The 18787-nt window shown below is 34.0% G+C and overlaps 1 protein-coding gene across 2 annotated transcripts in view; it reads left to right on the top strand.

Moving 5' to 3' along the window:
- The window catches only part of LOC124371687 (poly(U)-binding-splicing factor half pint), a 41974-nt gene extending 24880 nt beyond the window's left edge, over nucleotides 1–17094 (top strand). For both annotated transcript variants that reach the window (XM_046830028.1, XM_046830034.1), the window contains 8 exons: nucleotides 934–1064; nucleotides 2231–2429; nucleotides 8506–8614; nucleotides 9685–9929; nucleotides 11525–11662; nucleotides 12919–13004; nucleotides 13246–13355; nucleotides 16025–17094. In XM_046830028.1, coding sequence (XP_046685984.1) covers nucleotides 934–1064; nucleotides 2231–2429; nucleotides 8506–8614; nucleotides 9685–9929; nucleotides 11525–11662; nucleotides 12919–13004; nucleotides 13246–13355; nucleotides 16025–16134 — 1128 coding nt within the window. In that variant the 3' untranslated portion in view covers nucleotides 16135–17094. The remainder of the gene's footprint in view (nucleotides 1–933; nucleotides 1065–2230; nucleotides 2430–8505; nucleotides 8615–9684; nucleotides 9930–11524; nucleotides 11663–12918; nucleotides 13005–13245; nucleotides 13356–16024) is intronic.
- Nucleotides 17095–18787: the final 1693 nt, after the last annotated feature.

Raw genomic sequence — 18787 nt, 5'->3', positions numbered from 1 at the left:
CATGCATGCAAAATCAAGTATGGCACAGGAAATACCACGGACTAGAAGTAAATTGCAAAGACCATAGTTTACAAGTTTCCCTGGACACTTAAGAATTTGGAACAAAATTATAATATTTATGTTTTGTAATTAAAACTTAACTAACACTAAAAAGCTGTTGACATTTTAAAACTTTCTTCTGTGTTTCAGCTAAAGTTTGTCTAAGAGACTGAAACCTTTTGTTTACATTTTATTTTATAAACTATATTAAGTGAACAGTGCTTGATTAGTAATGTAATGCAGATACCAAAGCCAAATTTACACTATAACTTACTTGAGATTGCAAATAAAAAGATTGCAGATAAGGGACTCAAAATTGGTTGGCTTCCTTGACATTGTGATATGGCATTTTTACAGAGGCTTAAGGAAAAACAATAACCATTCTTTCCAAGACTACAGTCCGAAAAACAACAAGACTATTACAATGTAAAACCTATTATAAATGATTATTATTAAATGTTGCATGAATTTAGTAAGGATTTCTTCCTTATACTGGGAGTCAATGTTTTTGACTGTAATATCTAGTATGTATGTATATTTTCTTCATTGTGATAACAAAGCAAATTCAAAGCAAACTGGAAAAATCTTTAACTGAAAGGAGAATGCAGGAGCCGGAAGTAGACACTTTTTGACTGAAGTAGTTTTCTGAAACCTACATATGTATGTATTTTCTTGATGGGACTAAGGCAAACTCAAATGGCTGGAAGTAGACACTTTTAGATCAAAGTAGTTTTCCTGTCCTACGTAAGTAATAGTAATATATTTCTCATTTGGACAAAGAGGCAAACACAAGTACGGCACCAGAAATATTTTAAACGTAAAATAGATTACTAAAAGATATACACAAAAAATGTTTAATACGATTGTGGTTTTCATGACAAAATGAATTTATAGGTTGTAGGCAGGCCAAGCAACATGCCCCAAGCACAATCTGTCATTGACGAGATCACAGAAGAGGCCAAACAGTATAACCGCATCTATGTAGCCTCCATCCACCCAGACCTCACTGAGGATGACATTAAAAGGTTAGTTTAAATATGTTTTCCTTTAAAAGAAAATATTACATTTAGGAAAAGATGCTAGCTAGGATAGCATATTATAGCATATAGCGTTTTCAAATTTGTAAATAGTGTATGTATATACACCAAGTGTTTATGAACTCTCTAATAATTTGTTCTTCAGATCAAGAAATGCCTAGTTTACCATCTGCTGCCTGTATCTTTTTTGAGATCGCATGCCACCCTCAGGAACTAACATGTCTTTACATGTTTGGTCATTTCCCATCTGAAAGTTTAAGAAAAATGAGGTCCTTCATAAACAGACCAATTGTTATCCTATCCGTCATCACTATTTGCCGTTTGGCCAATGACTAGGCTATCATAACTGTCACTGTCTGTTCGTTTTTCAGTTTTGGAAGAACCTAAACCACTATCCACACTTGACGTGTACTAGTATTGATTTTGTATGTTATCGTCAGTACTAGAATAATTGTCATTCTCTAATGTCATAGCAAAATAAACTTTGAATCAAAATGTACATTTAGAAGTAACCCAAATTTCACTTCTCTTCTAAATACTTTTAAAATTTCCTGTTTTTGAGTTATAACAGTTTAAAAAGTATGTATGGTTGTAAGAATAGCGGAGTATAGTTTAATTTTAGAGAACATATTGATGCCAAGTTTCTTTTGCTATGGCATAATAAGTTAGTATTAAAAATAAGCACCATCCCTCATTTATAATACACTAATTGAATTATAAATATCGCTTAGTTGCTGAATAACAATCAGCTGATTATTGCATTTATCAGTTTAGATTATTAGCTCATTGTTGTTATTTTGTGCACTCGTTATGCAATTTGTTTGGTAGACCTTACATATGGTTTTGCTGAAATGATCTTTAAATATTGTTTTGTGTGTTATGTATTGTAACCAAAAACCAGTTTATTACTAAATATAGAATATATTTAATTTACACAATTTTATTATTGTACATTGTTGTACAATAATAACATTTGTACAAAGGAGTATTTTCGATGATTTTATTCTGTTTGTAACTTTTCTAACCAAAAGTTGAGAAAAGTATGACATACATATTTGATGTAAAATTTAAAGTGTATCTATTTTCCCTAATCATACTTAGACGGTTTTGATTTTTATATTTCTTTGAACATAGTTTGAAATAAATTTTTACAGTGTGTTTGAGGCGTTTGGACCGATCAAGTCATGCAAGTTGCAGCAAGGCAGTTCTCCTCACAGACACAAGGGCTACGGATTTATCGAGTACGAGACCAAGCAAGCAGCACAAGAAGCCATCGCTTCCATGAACCTGTTTGATCTCGGAGGTCAATACTTGCGAGTAGGTCGAGCCATCACACCACCCAATGCACTTCACGTAAGTTTTGTTTATATGTTTCGTATAATTTTGTGTACATTTGGCAAATAACGAGTTAACATGGTAAGAGTGTTCAATATCTACGATTTTATTATACATATGTATGCTAAAAATTTACACTTAACAATTAGAGTGCTGTCTTGAATAACATGCCTTGATTTCTCGATTCTTTCTCTCTCGAATACTGTTGAAAATTTAGTTATTAAAAAAAGTCTTAGTACTTTAAAATAAATAGTGATTTACATGGTATGGCAATGTTTATAATTACAATTAATGATCTGAACAAAATATATCTACAATCATTATTAGATCCAACCCTCACCAGTAGTAAGTGGAGTTTCTGTTGGACCTGTGCTATTCATATGATACATAAATTACTTGCCAGAATATCTTGACTAGTATTGTTGAATTTTAATATACGCAGACGATACAACACACTATCAGAGAGCTCATCAGACAATCTAGCTGTTAAATGATATAGCATAACATGACCTAGTTGTCAATATATCAAAAACAAACAAACTTGGTTCTGGGGAAAGGAAAAATGAAATTGCTATACCTGATATAGAAATGACGCATGAAGCTAAATTTATAGTAATAACAGTTGATGATGACTTATCATGGACTGGACAGCTACTCACTGCAAAAGTATCTACATCATGAAGACAACTAAAACGATTATGTCTTTAACTCATAAATATTTGTTATGTGTTGTGACGCTATTACAACTCTTGATGTTTTGTGAATAAAGAAAGAGAATTTTTATTATTTCTAATGTGCTATTAAAAATGTTATTTTCTGTAAAGTTTGTTGTACACAACAGTGACAGAAATTGTAATGATAAACTTGTTTTTTTAACTGGCTAAAAATTCAAACGATTTGAAAATTAGAATTATTTTCTAAAATTGATGTTATTTATTTTAAAGGATTAGCAGATCTTCTTTAAGCCTTATTCTGTCCACTCCCATGGACCACTGGCCAGTGCGAGGATAATATTCAGAATGAGAGGGAGAGTTCAATTCAGTAGGAGGTCGATGGTACTGATAAAATGTGCAATGGTTGCAGACAGGATATGAACCTACACTATCTTTAACTAATATCATTGTTCTTGTACTTCTCGTAACAGGTGACTATTTCTTTCAAACATCCCACTAGTAAAGCAGGAACATACTGTACTTTTGTGATAATCTGAGGGGTTGGTTACAGTCACACATAAAACAGTTATCAATACTTATGGAAGATGACCTACAAATATTATCATTGTGAATCATATGTTCTCTTTAATTTTGTTATCCATTCGCCTAACCAAGTCATCATTCACAACAGGAGACCCACCACATACTGAACTGCCTAACCCACTTTCACACCATTTCATCACTATTACATTAAAATATAGAATTTCTACCAATTTATTTTGTTTTTTATTTGTTTTCTGCATTTTCATTTTAGGACTGTGAGTTTTCAGACTTTTCTTGCTTAAAATAATACTACCTAATTTTTTATATAAAGTATAATGTTTTTGTGGGATAAATTTGACCTTTCAAATTAATATAAATAAATTATTTTATACAATGTAAATAGTTTTCTTTGACTGCGACGGATGCTGTAATACACTTGCTGTTTTATGGTAATACCCTATCTTCACATGGTACAGACCAGAAGTGAAGGTATTAAACTGGGGAACAATTATTTTTATAAGTATGTTATATATGTACTTTGTGTAGAATAAGAAAAAGTTTTAAATGATTAGATTTGGGACATAATAACAGTCCAAATGTAAAATATATTTAATTACAAATTGATTGTTTAGAACAATGCAAATTATTTTAAAAATGTCATTAAATATTAACTGAGGTACAAGGAGAAATAATAATTGTGTTGCTATATATTATAGAAAGAAAATGTCAACTTATTAATGTAAAATATCATTGATAATTTTTTTCTGTTAACCCTTTTAGGACGACAAAAATTTTGGTTATTTTTTAGGTACGCATTTTTTTGACGTGACCATATTTCATAGCGAACATACCAAAGAAGACGACGGTGATGAAATTGGGCAAAATGTAGTAGTTTGATAAATATATTTATAAGTCCATTATTTTAAATTGTCCTTACACCATTTTTTATCCACATGTACATAATTAAATTGTCTACAATATGGTAGCATTTATTACTATTTACAATAACCAGAAAAATTAAAAATTAAATAAAATTTTAGAATTTTTATTTTATTTTTTTTATTTTATTAGTTTGGCTTCAGTTTACTATGATAAAAAAAAAATTTTTTTTACTGTGGGAACTAATATTTACTATGTTTCTTACATAGTTTTCAGTTTTAAATACAAAATTTTATTAACATTGGTTGAGAAATAATTGTTTTACAACAAAAAAAACTTACATTACTACAAAGTACCAAATTATATAAAACGGACTAAAATAAAAAGTCAAACAATTAAAGTGGTTTTTACTTACCATATAATGTGGTTAACAGGTCAAATTTATCCACAGGTATTGGAAATATGTAGTATTGCTAAGAAACAACTATAAAACACTCACAAAAATATATACACTATATACAACAATGGTCTAATTAGTTAGCACATGTATGTTTTGGAAAGCAAATCGGGTGACACCCTTCCTTGCAAATTGAAACAAATATAGGAGGCTCGTTTTCCTTTTTCTTGATTGTTGACTATGTCCACCTTTTTCTGAACAAACCCAGCAAGTTTTTTGTTGATTTGGAGAAAGTTTTACTAATTCCTTGTTTTTGACGGTTACCATTGACTTTGGTTATCCCCAGCGCCATTACGCATATCAAGCCAAGATTTAGAAATATCCCCTATAACATTTTCAATAAATGGAAATCTTGGCATAGGTTTTATTTGTATTTCTTTGCATTTTAGTGTGTAGAGAATATTACGCATTTAATAACATTCTAGAAAACAAGTTAAATGTAACCTTCTTCCAATATTTTATTGTGCGTCTCTCGTCAATAGATACACACATCATCATGTCAAAGGCGTCTATCCCGCCCATGAACTTGTTGTAGGAAGCCACAATTGATGGTTTTATTTCATTTATAATTCTCCCCACGGGCGACGTTTGGTAATTTCTTCAGATGTTATGGTAGTGTTTGTTGAGACTAATAAAACGGGCAATTTTTGGGTTTTCTTTTTCCGCGGTATGCCAACGCAACCAGATTTTCTTTTTTTTGTTGTACAAACTTTTCTCCAACACTGAAACTTCTTTTTTATACTTTGTGGTAACCCTTTCCTATTTCTGCGAATGGTACCGGTTACAAATGTTTCCTGGCTGTACAAAACATTGGCCAATTGAATGCTGGTAAAAAAATGTTGTCAATAAACACATGATACCCTTTTCGTAGATAGTTTGCTGCTTCTAATAGCTTCATCACAATAGAGGGACCAAGACCATACTTTTTTCATTTGCTCTTTATCTTCATTGGACGCCTTTCCTTTATAACAAAAGAATTTAACACAATATTTGGATACCGAATCACAAAGTGCCCATAACTTGATACCCCAACCTATGGTTGGATGTTTATTAGGCATGTATTGCATTAAACTGGTTGATTTTTAGTGCCGATCATACTCTCATCGATTGATAACTTGCTGGTTACATAAATAATAAAAAGGAAATAATCTGTTACAATGGTCAAAAAATTGGTTGAAATCTAGCGCAGGCATCATAATTTGGCTCATTGGGTTTTGGCAACTTTTGACGTGTCTACCATGTGAAAAAAAGATAACAGATTTTCAAATCAGGTCACGTGAAAATACTCGTGTAAACCATGGGTGTTTCAGAGCAAGTTTTACTCCAGTACGACTTTATCGTTGGTTTTTTTTACCAAACCCATGTTAAGAATTGTAGCTATAAAATATACGCATTTCTGGGACAGTGACAGGCAACCAGGGACCGGAAAACGACTTCTTGGAGAAAAGGGTGTCTCCTTTCATCCTGAGAAAAGATTCTGGCATATCTGTTTGTCTCATTGACAAACAATTCAATTCAGTCCGGTAGTAAAAAATAAATTAAAAAAATCAATAGGTTTTATTGCTTTTGTGGTATATGTTTTGGACCAGGAGTTTCTTGATAGTCAAAATGGTGTTCAATGTTAGGTGGGCTACTCTCAACTACTTCCTCCCAATCACTTTCAATATCATCATCGTCGTCATCAGAACTGCTCAATACTCTCCTATTTCCAGCATTAGGCCTACTGTCAACATTGTCAGATTCGCTGTCAGATTCATGTGAAGGTATACTCAAGGGTAACCTAATATTTTTGGGCGGGGGATGGTGTGGGGTTAATAAAATCTTCAGAGTCATAAAAATATATCTTCAAGCTGGAAAGTCAGGGTCTTCGTCCGTTTCGTCTACAAAAATCAGAAACTAGAATGTTCAGATGCACTTTCTGAGTATTGTAACTCACGGTCCAGTTCACTGCTGTGATCAGCTAAGTTAAATTGATCCATATTCACAAAAGAAGTTGAACAAAACACATTTCACTATAAATCTATAAACACTAAGTTTATAACTGATCTGAAAACAATCAACTATAGTCACGCGACCGCACTGTGACTGAACTGAATGTAAACAAACTAGACGGAATTGGCGCGCTCCGCCGACTGGCACTACAATAGGCGCTCACGTGCAGCTGTTCTAAAAAATAGACATATGTTGTATTGTTTGGCCAAGATAAGTTCCGAAATACTCCATTTCCTGTCTCAGGATGTGCCTCTACAAGGAAAACTAATTTTTGTTCATCGTATTTTCGATATTACGTGAGTATTATGCAAACTTAAAACCGGCGGGCACATAAAAGTCCGCTCGTCTTCTTCGGTAAAACTAGTGCGGACTATTGAAAAGCCCGCATCGTCATCTTCGGGCAAAAACTAGTGCGGGACTATTAATAGTCCGCTCGTCCTAAAAGGGTTAAAATGTAATTTAGCCATTTCAAATGATTATATATTGTAAATATACTAAACAGACATTAGTCAATTGACTATCATACGAGGTGTGTCCAAAAAGTATCCAAACTTGACCTCTGGCATGAACTGATGTTACTTGGCGGCAACGGCAATCTGGTTCCCTTCATAGTACTCCCTTCCACAAGCCACTACCTTATTCCAACGCTCCTCCCACTTCCGGAAACACTCCTTAAATTCATTTTGCGGAATGGGTAACAGGTCCTTCGTCGCATTTTGTTTTATTTGTTCAACATTGTCAAATCTTTTTCCTTTCAAAGGAATCTTTAATTTTGGAAATAGCCAGGAGTCACAAGGAGCTATGTCAGGACTGTAGGGAGGCTGTCGTAGTTGGTTGATGTCGTGTTTGACCAAAAAAACGCTGAATAAGATTTGAGGAATGAGCTAGCGCGTTGTCGTGGTACAGTACGTGGTCCAGTCACGGCTTGTCCACAGTTCAGGTCGTTTCCTTCGCACTGCATCTCGTAGCCGCCTTAGGACCTCAAGATAATAATCCTTATTCACTGTCTGGCCTCTTGGAGCATATTTGTGATGAACAACGCCGTCCCAGTAAAAAAAAAACTGTCAGCATTTGTCTTGACATTGCCTTGACTTTCCTTGCTTTTATCAGCCGTTGCTCTTCGCGAGTTTTCCACTGTGAAGATTGAGCCTTTGTTTCAAGGTCGTAGCCATAAACCCATGACTCATCACCAGTAATAACTTTTTTAAATAGCCCTGGGTCTTTTTTTATCAAATCTAGATTGTCTTGTGCGATTTCAAGTCGACAGTTCTTTTGGTCTTCTGTCAGCAGCCGAGGAACAAATTTTGCCGAAACAGCGCTGTGACTCACTGAGTGACCGGATCGTATTCAGTGCCTAATATGGGAGGGAGTAGGCTCGCCCCTCCCCTCCAATAACCGGTTCGAGCCGGTCGGTTGCGCTGTGGCCGCCTACTGGTCGGCGGTCGGATACTTTTTGGACAGACCTCGTATATCTGGTTTAAATAACTGCAAATAGAAAAGTTAGGTTTGCCTACTACTTTCTCAAGCTAATAAAATTCTTGAATTTATCTATCATATTTTTTGTTTCCAGGGCCCTTCATCATCCTCCAGCTCCATGCCCACAGCTGCTGCTGTTGCTGCCGCTGCCGCCACTGCCAAGATACAGGCAATGGACGCTGTTGCCACCAATGCTGTGTTAGGTAGGCTTCTCTTACAAGAGAGCGTGTGAGTAGCATGTTAGCAATGTTGTACCTAGAAAAGGAGTTTGATGGTCAGGTTCACTTGAATTGAATGAACTCACAGCATTTGAGGACCAAAAGTTTGGTTCCTTAACACCCAAACCCACCCTACCATTCTTTTCCAGTTTTTAAAAGAAAATACCTTAATCGTATGGGCGGTATTAATTGGGCTCATCTAAAGATTGAAATATGGCATTGGAATGATATCACTTCCACCCTATTCTACTGTATGGGGATGTATAGTAGGGCAAAACTTGCCCTGAAGACATCCAGCAAGGCTGGTAAAATGTAATGTAGTCCTTGTTAGAAAAGGGCTGTGATTACTTTTCTAGCTATGCAGTAATTCCAACGAGTAAACTGTTTGATCACCTGCTTTTCTAAAAAGAGAATTAGTATTGAAATTGTCTCTTTTTCAGAGGGCATCTCTTGGCTCTCTTAAAGAGACTTTTGGCTTTTATTAGTAAAGCTTTGAGTTTGCTGTGCCACCAAGGCAAACTATGCCTGTTCGTTTGTTTAATTGGGAGGACAGCTTCTATCATACTCTTTGAGGATAGCACGATGCAGGCTATCCCTTTGTTTAAATTGTTTGTATCCTATTTAATTTATGACCACATCCTGTCCTTTAGCTTCTACATTTAGTAGTTCTCGCTGTTTTGCAGTTTATCTTGTGTATTGCACAGTTATAAAATTCAATCTCTATCTAGTTGTGACCGGAAAGTGTTACAATCTCTCGGTTAAATAAGTAAATTAATTAATATTTGTCTATTTTCTTATTTTATCCTACTGTAAATGTCACTGTGTAGCTGCGATAGTGTTATCCTATCAATTTATTAATATGTTAGTGCATATGGTGGAGACGAAACTCGAATATTGAAACAAATCTGAATATCCTGCTGATTGTAGTAGTTTGTATTACATTCCTATCTGTTAAGATCCTATGTTTTTCTGGATATGCTCATTTCCCATATCACTTATGTTATGTGCACCTATGTCTGTGGGCATTAGTTAAAAGAGAATTGTGTTCTCTGCAGGCTTGTCGAAGCTGACATCCGCATTGGCGCCACCCGCAGTGTTGCCAACCATTGCCCCTGCTCTACAGACTCTGGCTCCTGTTATCAGTAATCTGGGAATCCCACCTACACAACTGGGTTTGGTCCCGCCACCAGGCATCGCCCTGCCCACCCCGGCCTTAGGCATGCTGCCCGCTCCCTCTGTAGTCACCCCAGTCCTCGCCCAACCTCAGGAAGCTCTGCGACGCGCTCATGAACAGGCTCAGGTCAGTACCAATGTGTTTGCTCATTTTCAACTTTGTATTTTGAACTAATTGATAGTACTCGCTAAAATTTGTAACTACACAAGGATAAGTTGTGCTCAATCAGAAAATACAAGGGCTGTTTTTTTTAACCTCCGATGTGATATATTAAAAAAAGGAAAAAACTAATGACCATGATAATATTATATTTACTATCAAAAGTTGCATATGTATATGTTTTCAACATAATCACCATTTAAATTGAGGCATTTCTCATACCAGGGTACAAGCTTTCCAATACTCTCTTTATAGAATGTTGCACCACTGACTTGAGATGGGTTTCCATGGCGTTTATGAGTGCGTTGTTTGTTCAGAAGCTCTCCTCTTCTAGCCACTTGAGGGAAAAGGTGAAAGTCGTTTGGCAAAAGGTCAAGACTGTAGGTTGGATGGTCAAAAATGTCCAATTCAAATCCATCCCATTGAATTAAATTGTTGCTACCAATACTACAGAGGCCACAATAAATACTTGTTTAATGGGTTAAGAATTCCACAAGCAGTCATCTTTCTCAAAATAACAATACCTAAAATCTTTTTGTTGCTAAAGGTTTTAAAATGTTTTTGGGTTTGTTTGGTGAATTTGAATGCATTTAATTTTAGTTTCTGGAGTGTCATACACATGTCGTGTCATGTCACAAATCTTTTCAAAAAATCTCCATCAGCTTCATAATAGTTAAGAGATAATGCTGCTGCTATTTGTCAAGAAACAAGATTTGTAATCATTGAAAAACATCTTTGAAAGCAATTGGGTACTAGCTTTTTAGTAGCCCAAGTATGCCGTTAAAAAGTGTAAAGGGCTGATGATTAAAAAATGTATTAAACATCTTACTAATGGTAAATCTCTGATTGCTTTTAACTGTTTCAACAAGGTTTTCTTTGGTGACAGATTTGCGTCCTTGGTCTCTATCATGAAATGCAACTCTGCAATTTAAAAAAAATGTTGTACCACTCGCCTATTACACCATCACTCATTTAGTTTTTACCATCATGGTTTTCTTTGGTCATTTTCTGCTACATTTAGATTTTTAGCTAACAAGAATTGAATAACACCCTGCTGGAGAATGTATTGTTGGATAAACTCGTAATGCCCTCTGATGCTCGGCAATGTGTGAGGTGCTAGTGGAAGGAGTGCACAGTTGGCTATTGCAGCATTCTGGTAGACTGGCTATTTCATAGCATAATCAGAGGTTGAAGAGAAATAGCCCTCATACATTGTGTTGGAAGTTTAGTGATCAAACTTTTAAGATTTAACATGAAACAGAGATAGGTTCTAGAGATAAAAAGATATCTGAGAAACCATGTAAATTGTGATGCTAAGAGTCCTTTCATGAAGGTATTAAGTAAATTTCAATCATGAAGTTCCAATATAAACAGAAAACAGAGATAATACTTTGTATTGGAACTATGGATGTGAAGTTTACTCATTTTACAAATTGAGCTGCATTTCTTTTTTGATGAGATTTAAAATATTACTACTTACACAACTAACTAACATCTATTTTGTATGAGATTTGTTCTGTGTAGTATGGTGAATACCAATCATTAGTGTTCTTCTGTTTCAGCAAAAACAACAAGAAGAGCTGCAAAAGAAACTTCTGGAGGAAACGGAACCTCAGACCCTCCAGCAACAGGAGAATATGTTTATAAAGGGTCAGAGTGCCAGGCACCTAGTAATGCAGAAATTGATGAGGAAGGTTGAGGTATGTTGTTAATAATTATGCATGCAACAGACCATACGCATATTCTGAAAGCAATACATTAAAAATGTATTAGAGCTGCTTCAATTTCAAACAACATTTATACAATTTGGAGGTGCATCAATTACAATTCATATTTAATAAAAATGTTTGGTTTTGTCTTTCTTGTACCATTTGAAGATTGAATTATTAAAAACCCAATGTTAATCATTGCATGCATAAATTAAATAGACAATTCAGCCTATAGTCTGAATGCATAAATTGATTTGAATCTGGTTTAGAGCTATTTTTACCAGACCTCTTCAGATTTACATTAAAATATTTTAGGAAATCACCAAACTTGTGGCATTATACGTTGTAACTTAGAAGTATAATAACATATCATACAGTTTCACTATTTTTCCTTTACATTGGCCCCTAAGCTCCTTTTTTAAAATTGTAAAGATATATTTTTGTGATCAGTTTTCAAACTGACATGCTGACCCAATTGGAAATCATAATTACTGTAATATATACTACTCTTTTGTAATCTTAGGTACACTGTATATAGGCTGTAGACATATGTTGATTTTCAGGGGACCTTTTTTTATTATTAAATTACTTGGTTATGCTTCACCAACATAAAAATTATCAATGGGCTGTACTTACTCTCCTTACAGTAGTTGTGCAAATTCCTTACAGGTTACATATATTCCACAGTTTTCAGTTGTATGTACAACATGGGTTTGTTAACATTTTAAGAAGTTTTAAAGAACATTTTAGGATTATTTGCCAAAAAAAATTAACATATCAATTGTAAAGATTTTTTGACCTTCAAACACTCCATGTCCCAAAAAACTATAATATTTTATCCTATGTATTATCTGTAGAATTTTTTGTCGAGAATATTATTTTTAATGATTAATTGGTTACACTTGGACAAATAAAAAATGAATCTGTGTTTTCCACACTATTGGAACTGTCATGTGGTACTTTCTGATCATTGACTACTTAGAATCTCATCACCAAAATGTTATGATATTGTAGAAGGTGATATTTAAAAAAATGTATTTCTTGTAAGTACTCTGGAAAGGTTGAAATAAATTGGACATTGTTGCAGTTATGAAAGAAATAATTCCTCAACAATGTTTTAATCTTAAAAAATTTATTAGATTACCCTCAATTTTTGAAGCTGGTGTCCTTTAAATTCTTGTGAGTTTTTTTAAATATATGAGTTACATATATAAAAATAGCAATGTCATAGAAACTCATTTTTTCAGAGCCGAGTCGTGATACTAAGAAACATGGTTGCTCCTGAAGATGTGGATGAGTCATTACAAGAAGAAATCCAGGATGAATGTAGCAAGTATGTGTTTCATATTAATCTAAATGCAAAATATTATTTTTTTAAATTGTAGTTAAAAATCAGAAATGAATTTAATTAAGTTTAATAATAACACGAGGGGGGATTTTTACGTAAGTTCATAAAGAACATTTATTTTCTTCATGAATAGGTTTCTTCAAAACCTATCTATCCCTGTAAAGTAGAACCAAAATATAAAATATTAATTTTGTTTTGTATTTTCATTTTGAATTCTCAATTTCAGATTTGGTGGTGTTGACAGAGTTATAATTTACAATGAGAAGCAGTCAGACGATGATGATGATAATGCGGACGTCATTGTAAAAATATTTGTGGAATTTTCGCAAATGGGAGGTTAGTATGTTTTTCAGTGTGACCATAAATATTTAGATTTATTTAAAACTATTATATAATTTTGAAGGCCAGAGGGATAAGTTTTATCATTGTTTGTAGCTGTATAAATAATTCTAATGGAGCGATATTTAAATATAATTTCCTTGTTTTAAGTACATGTTTAATCAAAATCAGACCAACTGCTGCTGGAATTCTCCCACTACATTAATGGTTCTTTATAGTTCTTTAACCGAACTTATAAGTGATCAATAAATTCCTTAGTCCTATAACAGCCTCAATCTTCAAACAAACTCACCAAAATCAAACTTGTTGTTTTTCACATTGCAATCAGTGGAATACAAATGTGGTCCAGCCATCATCATGGCAGATTCCATATTGGAGGAAGTCCACTCATCAAAATTCCTTTGATAACACCTTGATCGGGGGTTGACTTGGAATAATTACATTAGCCATGTATGCGTCAAATTGTCCTCATCTTAAGATCCTTGGCCAGATATTGCCCTAGTCAGGTACTGATTATGGCATATTATGGGTTGATTTACCCCCATCTTTCTTATGGGGTAGTTTTGTGGAGAGCCTGTGCAATCAGTCATTTCCTGAGGGTGTTCAGATTGTAAAAAAAGGCGATTTGCTTTATCACCAGGTTGAATTTCAGAGAGTCGTCCAGGACAGCATTTAAACATTTGCTCAACTTTCCAAAAAGATTAAAACGAAGTATACACGTAAAATAATGGAAAAATAAAGAAAAAATATCTTAAATAAAATAAAACTAAAATTAAAATAGTAAACAGACGATCGCTAATTCGTATTTTATCCGTACGTCGTACTTTGCGTAGTTGTAAATAAATATATTCTCTATAAATATACATCCATACATTTTTACGTAAATGTAATATATTCTGGAAGTCATTTTATACCCTACCATTTATATTACTTAAAAAGGAAAAATGACTGGGAATTTTAAATATATTCATTTTCCTGAATCTCTGCAAATGGCTTTGAAGTAACGTGGTATTCTTACGCTTCCCCCTCCCTCACAAAAGATGAATTAATTAAGCACAGTTCAGATGAAAGCATTTGGTTTTTTTGTCGATTGTACTGAACCGACCTTGTGGACCGTCGAAATCATTGTATCATACCGAGAGTTCATCCACCGCTAGACCTCTGACCCGGAGAACTCCGGGAAAACCGGAGAAAAACCGGGAATTTGAAAAGAGGTTTTGAGTGGCCACCCCAATATTTAATAATTTTAAATGATTTGTGAAAATTTTCAGTTTTTACTAGAATATTTTGTTATCTATTGATCATTGATTTGAATGCAGCCATTTTTTGGAGGGTTCATTTGATGAGAAATGGATAACTAAATCTGTGTGTTGGTTTTCTTTAATTTTTTTGTTCATGTTGGTTATATTTAAATTAAGGTAGTTTATTGCTTATTTTCTTCTATTCCATGATTATTATGTGGAATGTGATAATGATGTGGAACAAGATTTTTTGTATCAACAATTTTAATTTAAAAAAGAGTTTGATATTTTCATATTTTATGTTACCAACATTTAATTTTCCCCTAAATTGAAGCATATATTAATATTTATAATAAAACCTTTTTATTTAACTTGTCTGTAACAATTGTTAAAATATTAACCACTGATTAATTATTAATTGATACATCTTTTGACTTAGTTACAAAAAATCCTATATAAGTGACGTTACGGGATGTAATAAAATGAACATGGCAGTTCATTGCAGTGGGACAGTTAGTCGAACCACTCTACTGCTGTCATGAATTCGTTTGAACAGTTTGGCACACTTCTAACGCACTGCCTACCTATATATGTTGGCAAGTTACAGATTCCATTATGGCAAAATCAATTATGTGTACATCTGTTAATATATATTTCAAAGACTTCCGTTGATGGAGAATCCTGCCAACTGCGAAATAAATACTGTTTATTAGTTTTCTTAGTAGAACCGTGAAGAGTACGGAAAAACAAAATGTGTGATGGAATGATACACAATTGGGTAGAGCTACCAAAGATTGTCAAAACAATCGTCATGTTCAGGAACAGAGTGACTGATTCTGCCTTCACTAACGATTTGGTGCAGAAAGTGGACGAAAAAGTTAAAATTAACATAAGAGTGTTTATCAGATGAGTTTCTTTAAGTTTCAAGAAGTTTATCTATTATGTTTTCATTGAATGTTTAACATATCAGCGGGAGCATTTTGCTCTGTGACAATGTCTGCTGACATGAGGCAAAAGGAACTCAAAGCCTCATTACAACATTTCATTGGGAACAATTTTATCATCCTCCATCTTTATGGATGCCTCAGTCTAGTGCCCAGTGACTGCAATGTATGTTTGCAATGACACAATAGCGGGTAGGCAGCAATCTTCGATAACTACACTATAAAAAAAGGTTGTTCAAAATTATAAAAGCTTGATATTGGTGGCAATTATGTATAAAAGTATGTGCCTTTCATATAAAAATAAAATTGTTACAAAATGTTTACTGGTTTCCATATGTATCAAAACAGCAGTTACTTTAAAATATAGGCCTTGTAAAACATTTAATAGTGTCAAAATGTCACATACTAGTAAATTACTCATATATCTCATAAGATATTGAAAATAAATTGCAAACAGTACAACTTATTCTTTTATTTGCAGAAGCTGAAGCTGCAAGAGATGCCTTGAATGGTAGATTCTTTGGAGGTCGGCTTGTGAAAGCAGAGCTCTACGACCAAGGCTTGTTCGATCACAGTGACTTCTCAGGCTGAGTTGATCTTCTGATCACTCATTTACCAAAGTGATAATCTCCATGTTTGCCCTAAAACAAGCACGGTTTCATTTCTTAACATCTCTACTGTACAGTGTGATTGGGTGCATGCAAGTTTCCAATCAGATCTAGCCTATTCTAAACATTATTATTGTGATAAAGAATTTTTATTTGTATATGAGATCATACATGACTGTAAATAGAGTATAAGTTAATTTCAAACTTAAGTATTTCAAGCAAAATATTAGTTCATAGTACAAACTAGAGTATTGGAAAATTATGCTTTATTGTTTTAGTTTAAATATTTTTATACCAAATATCTGTAATGTTATACATTTTTTCACAAAAATAAAATTTTGTATTTGCATTTCATAACCAAGATGTATTTATTGAACATGTAGTTTGGTTCTTAGAATGTATGGAGGAATAGGGATTGTCTATTACAGCTATTAAAAAAAACTATTTTCTTTCATATTGACAACCTGAGCAGAAATAAAAGCTGTTTAGTATAAGGTTTAAAATTTATATTTATTTCTCTTTAAATTTTTGTTGTTGGATTTATACTTCGATATTACCATGTCATAATCAGTTTTACTTTACATGCAAATTCTGAAACTAGAGCTAATTATTGTATGTGCTAAAGATTGTAATATTTATTTTTATTGATCTATTATTCTATCAAATTGCAGAATTTTACTTGTTACTATAATGTGTGTAATCGTGAAAATCAATCAGTTGATAAGATATTTGATTTGATGTTTAGAAGCATATCCATTAAGATGAAAGTTGCTAATAAACAAAAGGAATGTGTAAGTAAGCAATTAAACCCAAAACAAGCAACTGTCCAATAGCAACACTATCAGCATACTTTAATTAGTTGTTATGGCAAATATGAAAGTAAGCTTTTGTAGTTCACATTGTATTACTGTGCAAAATAAAGTTTTAATTTTCCATTCCTTAATTTTTGTTTATTTTTACTTGAAACATTCTTATTCCCCAATTAATCATCAACTTGAGTTTTGTATATTAATTTCAACATAATGGTACAAAATGTTATATAAAAATGTGACCCAAATAAAAATAACCCTAATAAATATGCATTCAAAGGATTGAAGATTGAAAATCATAGGAATTGTGATGAAGGCAAAAAAATACGTATTGAAAAATGGTTTTCTAATCAATCAATCAATCAATAATATCTTTATTCAAGACATACATAAAATGTACATGAATGCGTCATTCTTAATAAATAAATTCAAGGTGATGTTATATTAGTTGCACATATATACAATCCTTTTAATGTAAATTATTTTCAAAATCTTATCATAGTTAAAAGTGGTCCCCAAAAGTTGGTCCTAAAACTTTCTTAGGACGATTAGAGCCTCGTGGTCATACAGGCTTAATTGCACACCACTCATGACTGAAGTTCTTCGCTTCTTAAACCATAAAATCCCAATTACGCACTGTCTTTGCAACCTCCCTAAAGTAACAACCACTTCAGATTACTATTACAAGCATTATAATGGGTGTCCCAGAAAGGAATGCACTTTTAAAAAGAAAAAAAACAGAAAAATGGCTTTATTTACAGCAATTATTCCAGGATTACCTGTTTTTACACTTCAGGGAAAATTACTTGTGAAAGATTACATCATCCAGATGTAGACCCCTCCGGCGCCGGCACTCCGCCAAACACAACCTTACATCTGCGAAAACTCGACGGCAGAGTTCTGGTGGGATGTCTTCAATTTCCTCACGAATATTTTGCTTCAGATGATCGAGGGTAGCAGGAGCGTTGTTGTACACCCGACTTTTTAGATACCCCCACAAAAAAAAAGTCCAGTGGAGTTAGGTCTGGGCTTCTCGGAGGAAAGTTGATGTCACCAAATCTGGAGATGACTTTCCCACGAAACAGCTGCCTTATTGCAGTCATGGAGTTTCCTGCTGTATGACACGTAGCTCCGTCCTGTTGAAACCACAATCTTTGCCTGTTAGCCCGAGGTAACGTCTGCAAGAACGGCTGTAAATGATCATTAATCATTGTTATGTATCGCTGGGAATTTATTGTCACAGTGTTCCCTTGGTTATCCTCAAAGAAATACGGCCCAATGATGCCTGTTTGAGTCATTCCCGCCCAGACAGTAACCTTCGGGGAATGTAAACAGCGTTGGTGTTTCTCCCTTGGATTTTCTGCAGACCAATAACGGCAGTTTTGCTTATTCACATATCCATCGACATGGAAATGTGCTTCATCGCTGAAGATTATGTTATTGAAATTTCTAAAACTACGAAGCATCTCGTTTGCGTAGTTAAGCCGAAGCGGGTAGTCAGTCTCTTTCAATGCCTGTACTAACTGGATTTTGTACGGGTGTAACTTCAAATCTTGTTTCAAAATGCGTTGAATACTGGTTCGGGGTATATTCAAAGCAGCAGCGTGTTTTCTTACTGATCGATGTGGATTATCCTCCACAGCATCTCGGACACGCTCGATATTTTGTTCAGAACGCACTTCTCTATGGCGACCGATGGGACGAGGGTTCATAGTTGATCCTGTAGCTTCAAATTTGCGCACCCAGCATTTAATTATGTTCACTGATGGCGTTTGGTTGAGATCATGAAGTCTGTATTGAGCGCGGAAGTGTCGTCGAACTGTCACA

Source organism: Homalodisca vitripennis, chromosome 1 (genome assembly GCF_021130785.1).
Source record: "Homalodisca vitripennis isolate AUS2020 chromosome 1, UT_GWSS_2.1, whole genome shotgun sequence".
In the NCBI taxonomy this organism is placed as follows: domain Eukaryota; kingdom Metazoa; phylum Arthropoda; class Insecta; order Hemiptera; family Cicadellidae; genus Homalodisca; species Homalodisca vitripennis.
Note: the sequence above shows the minus strand (reverse complement) of the source record. Positions and strands in the feature narration are given on the sequence as shown.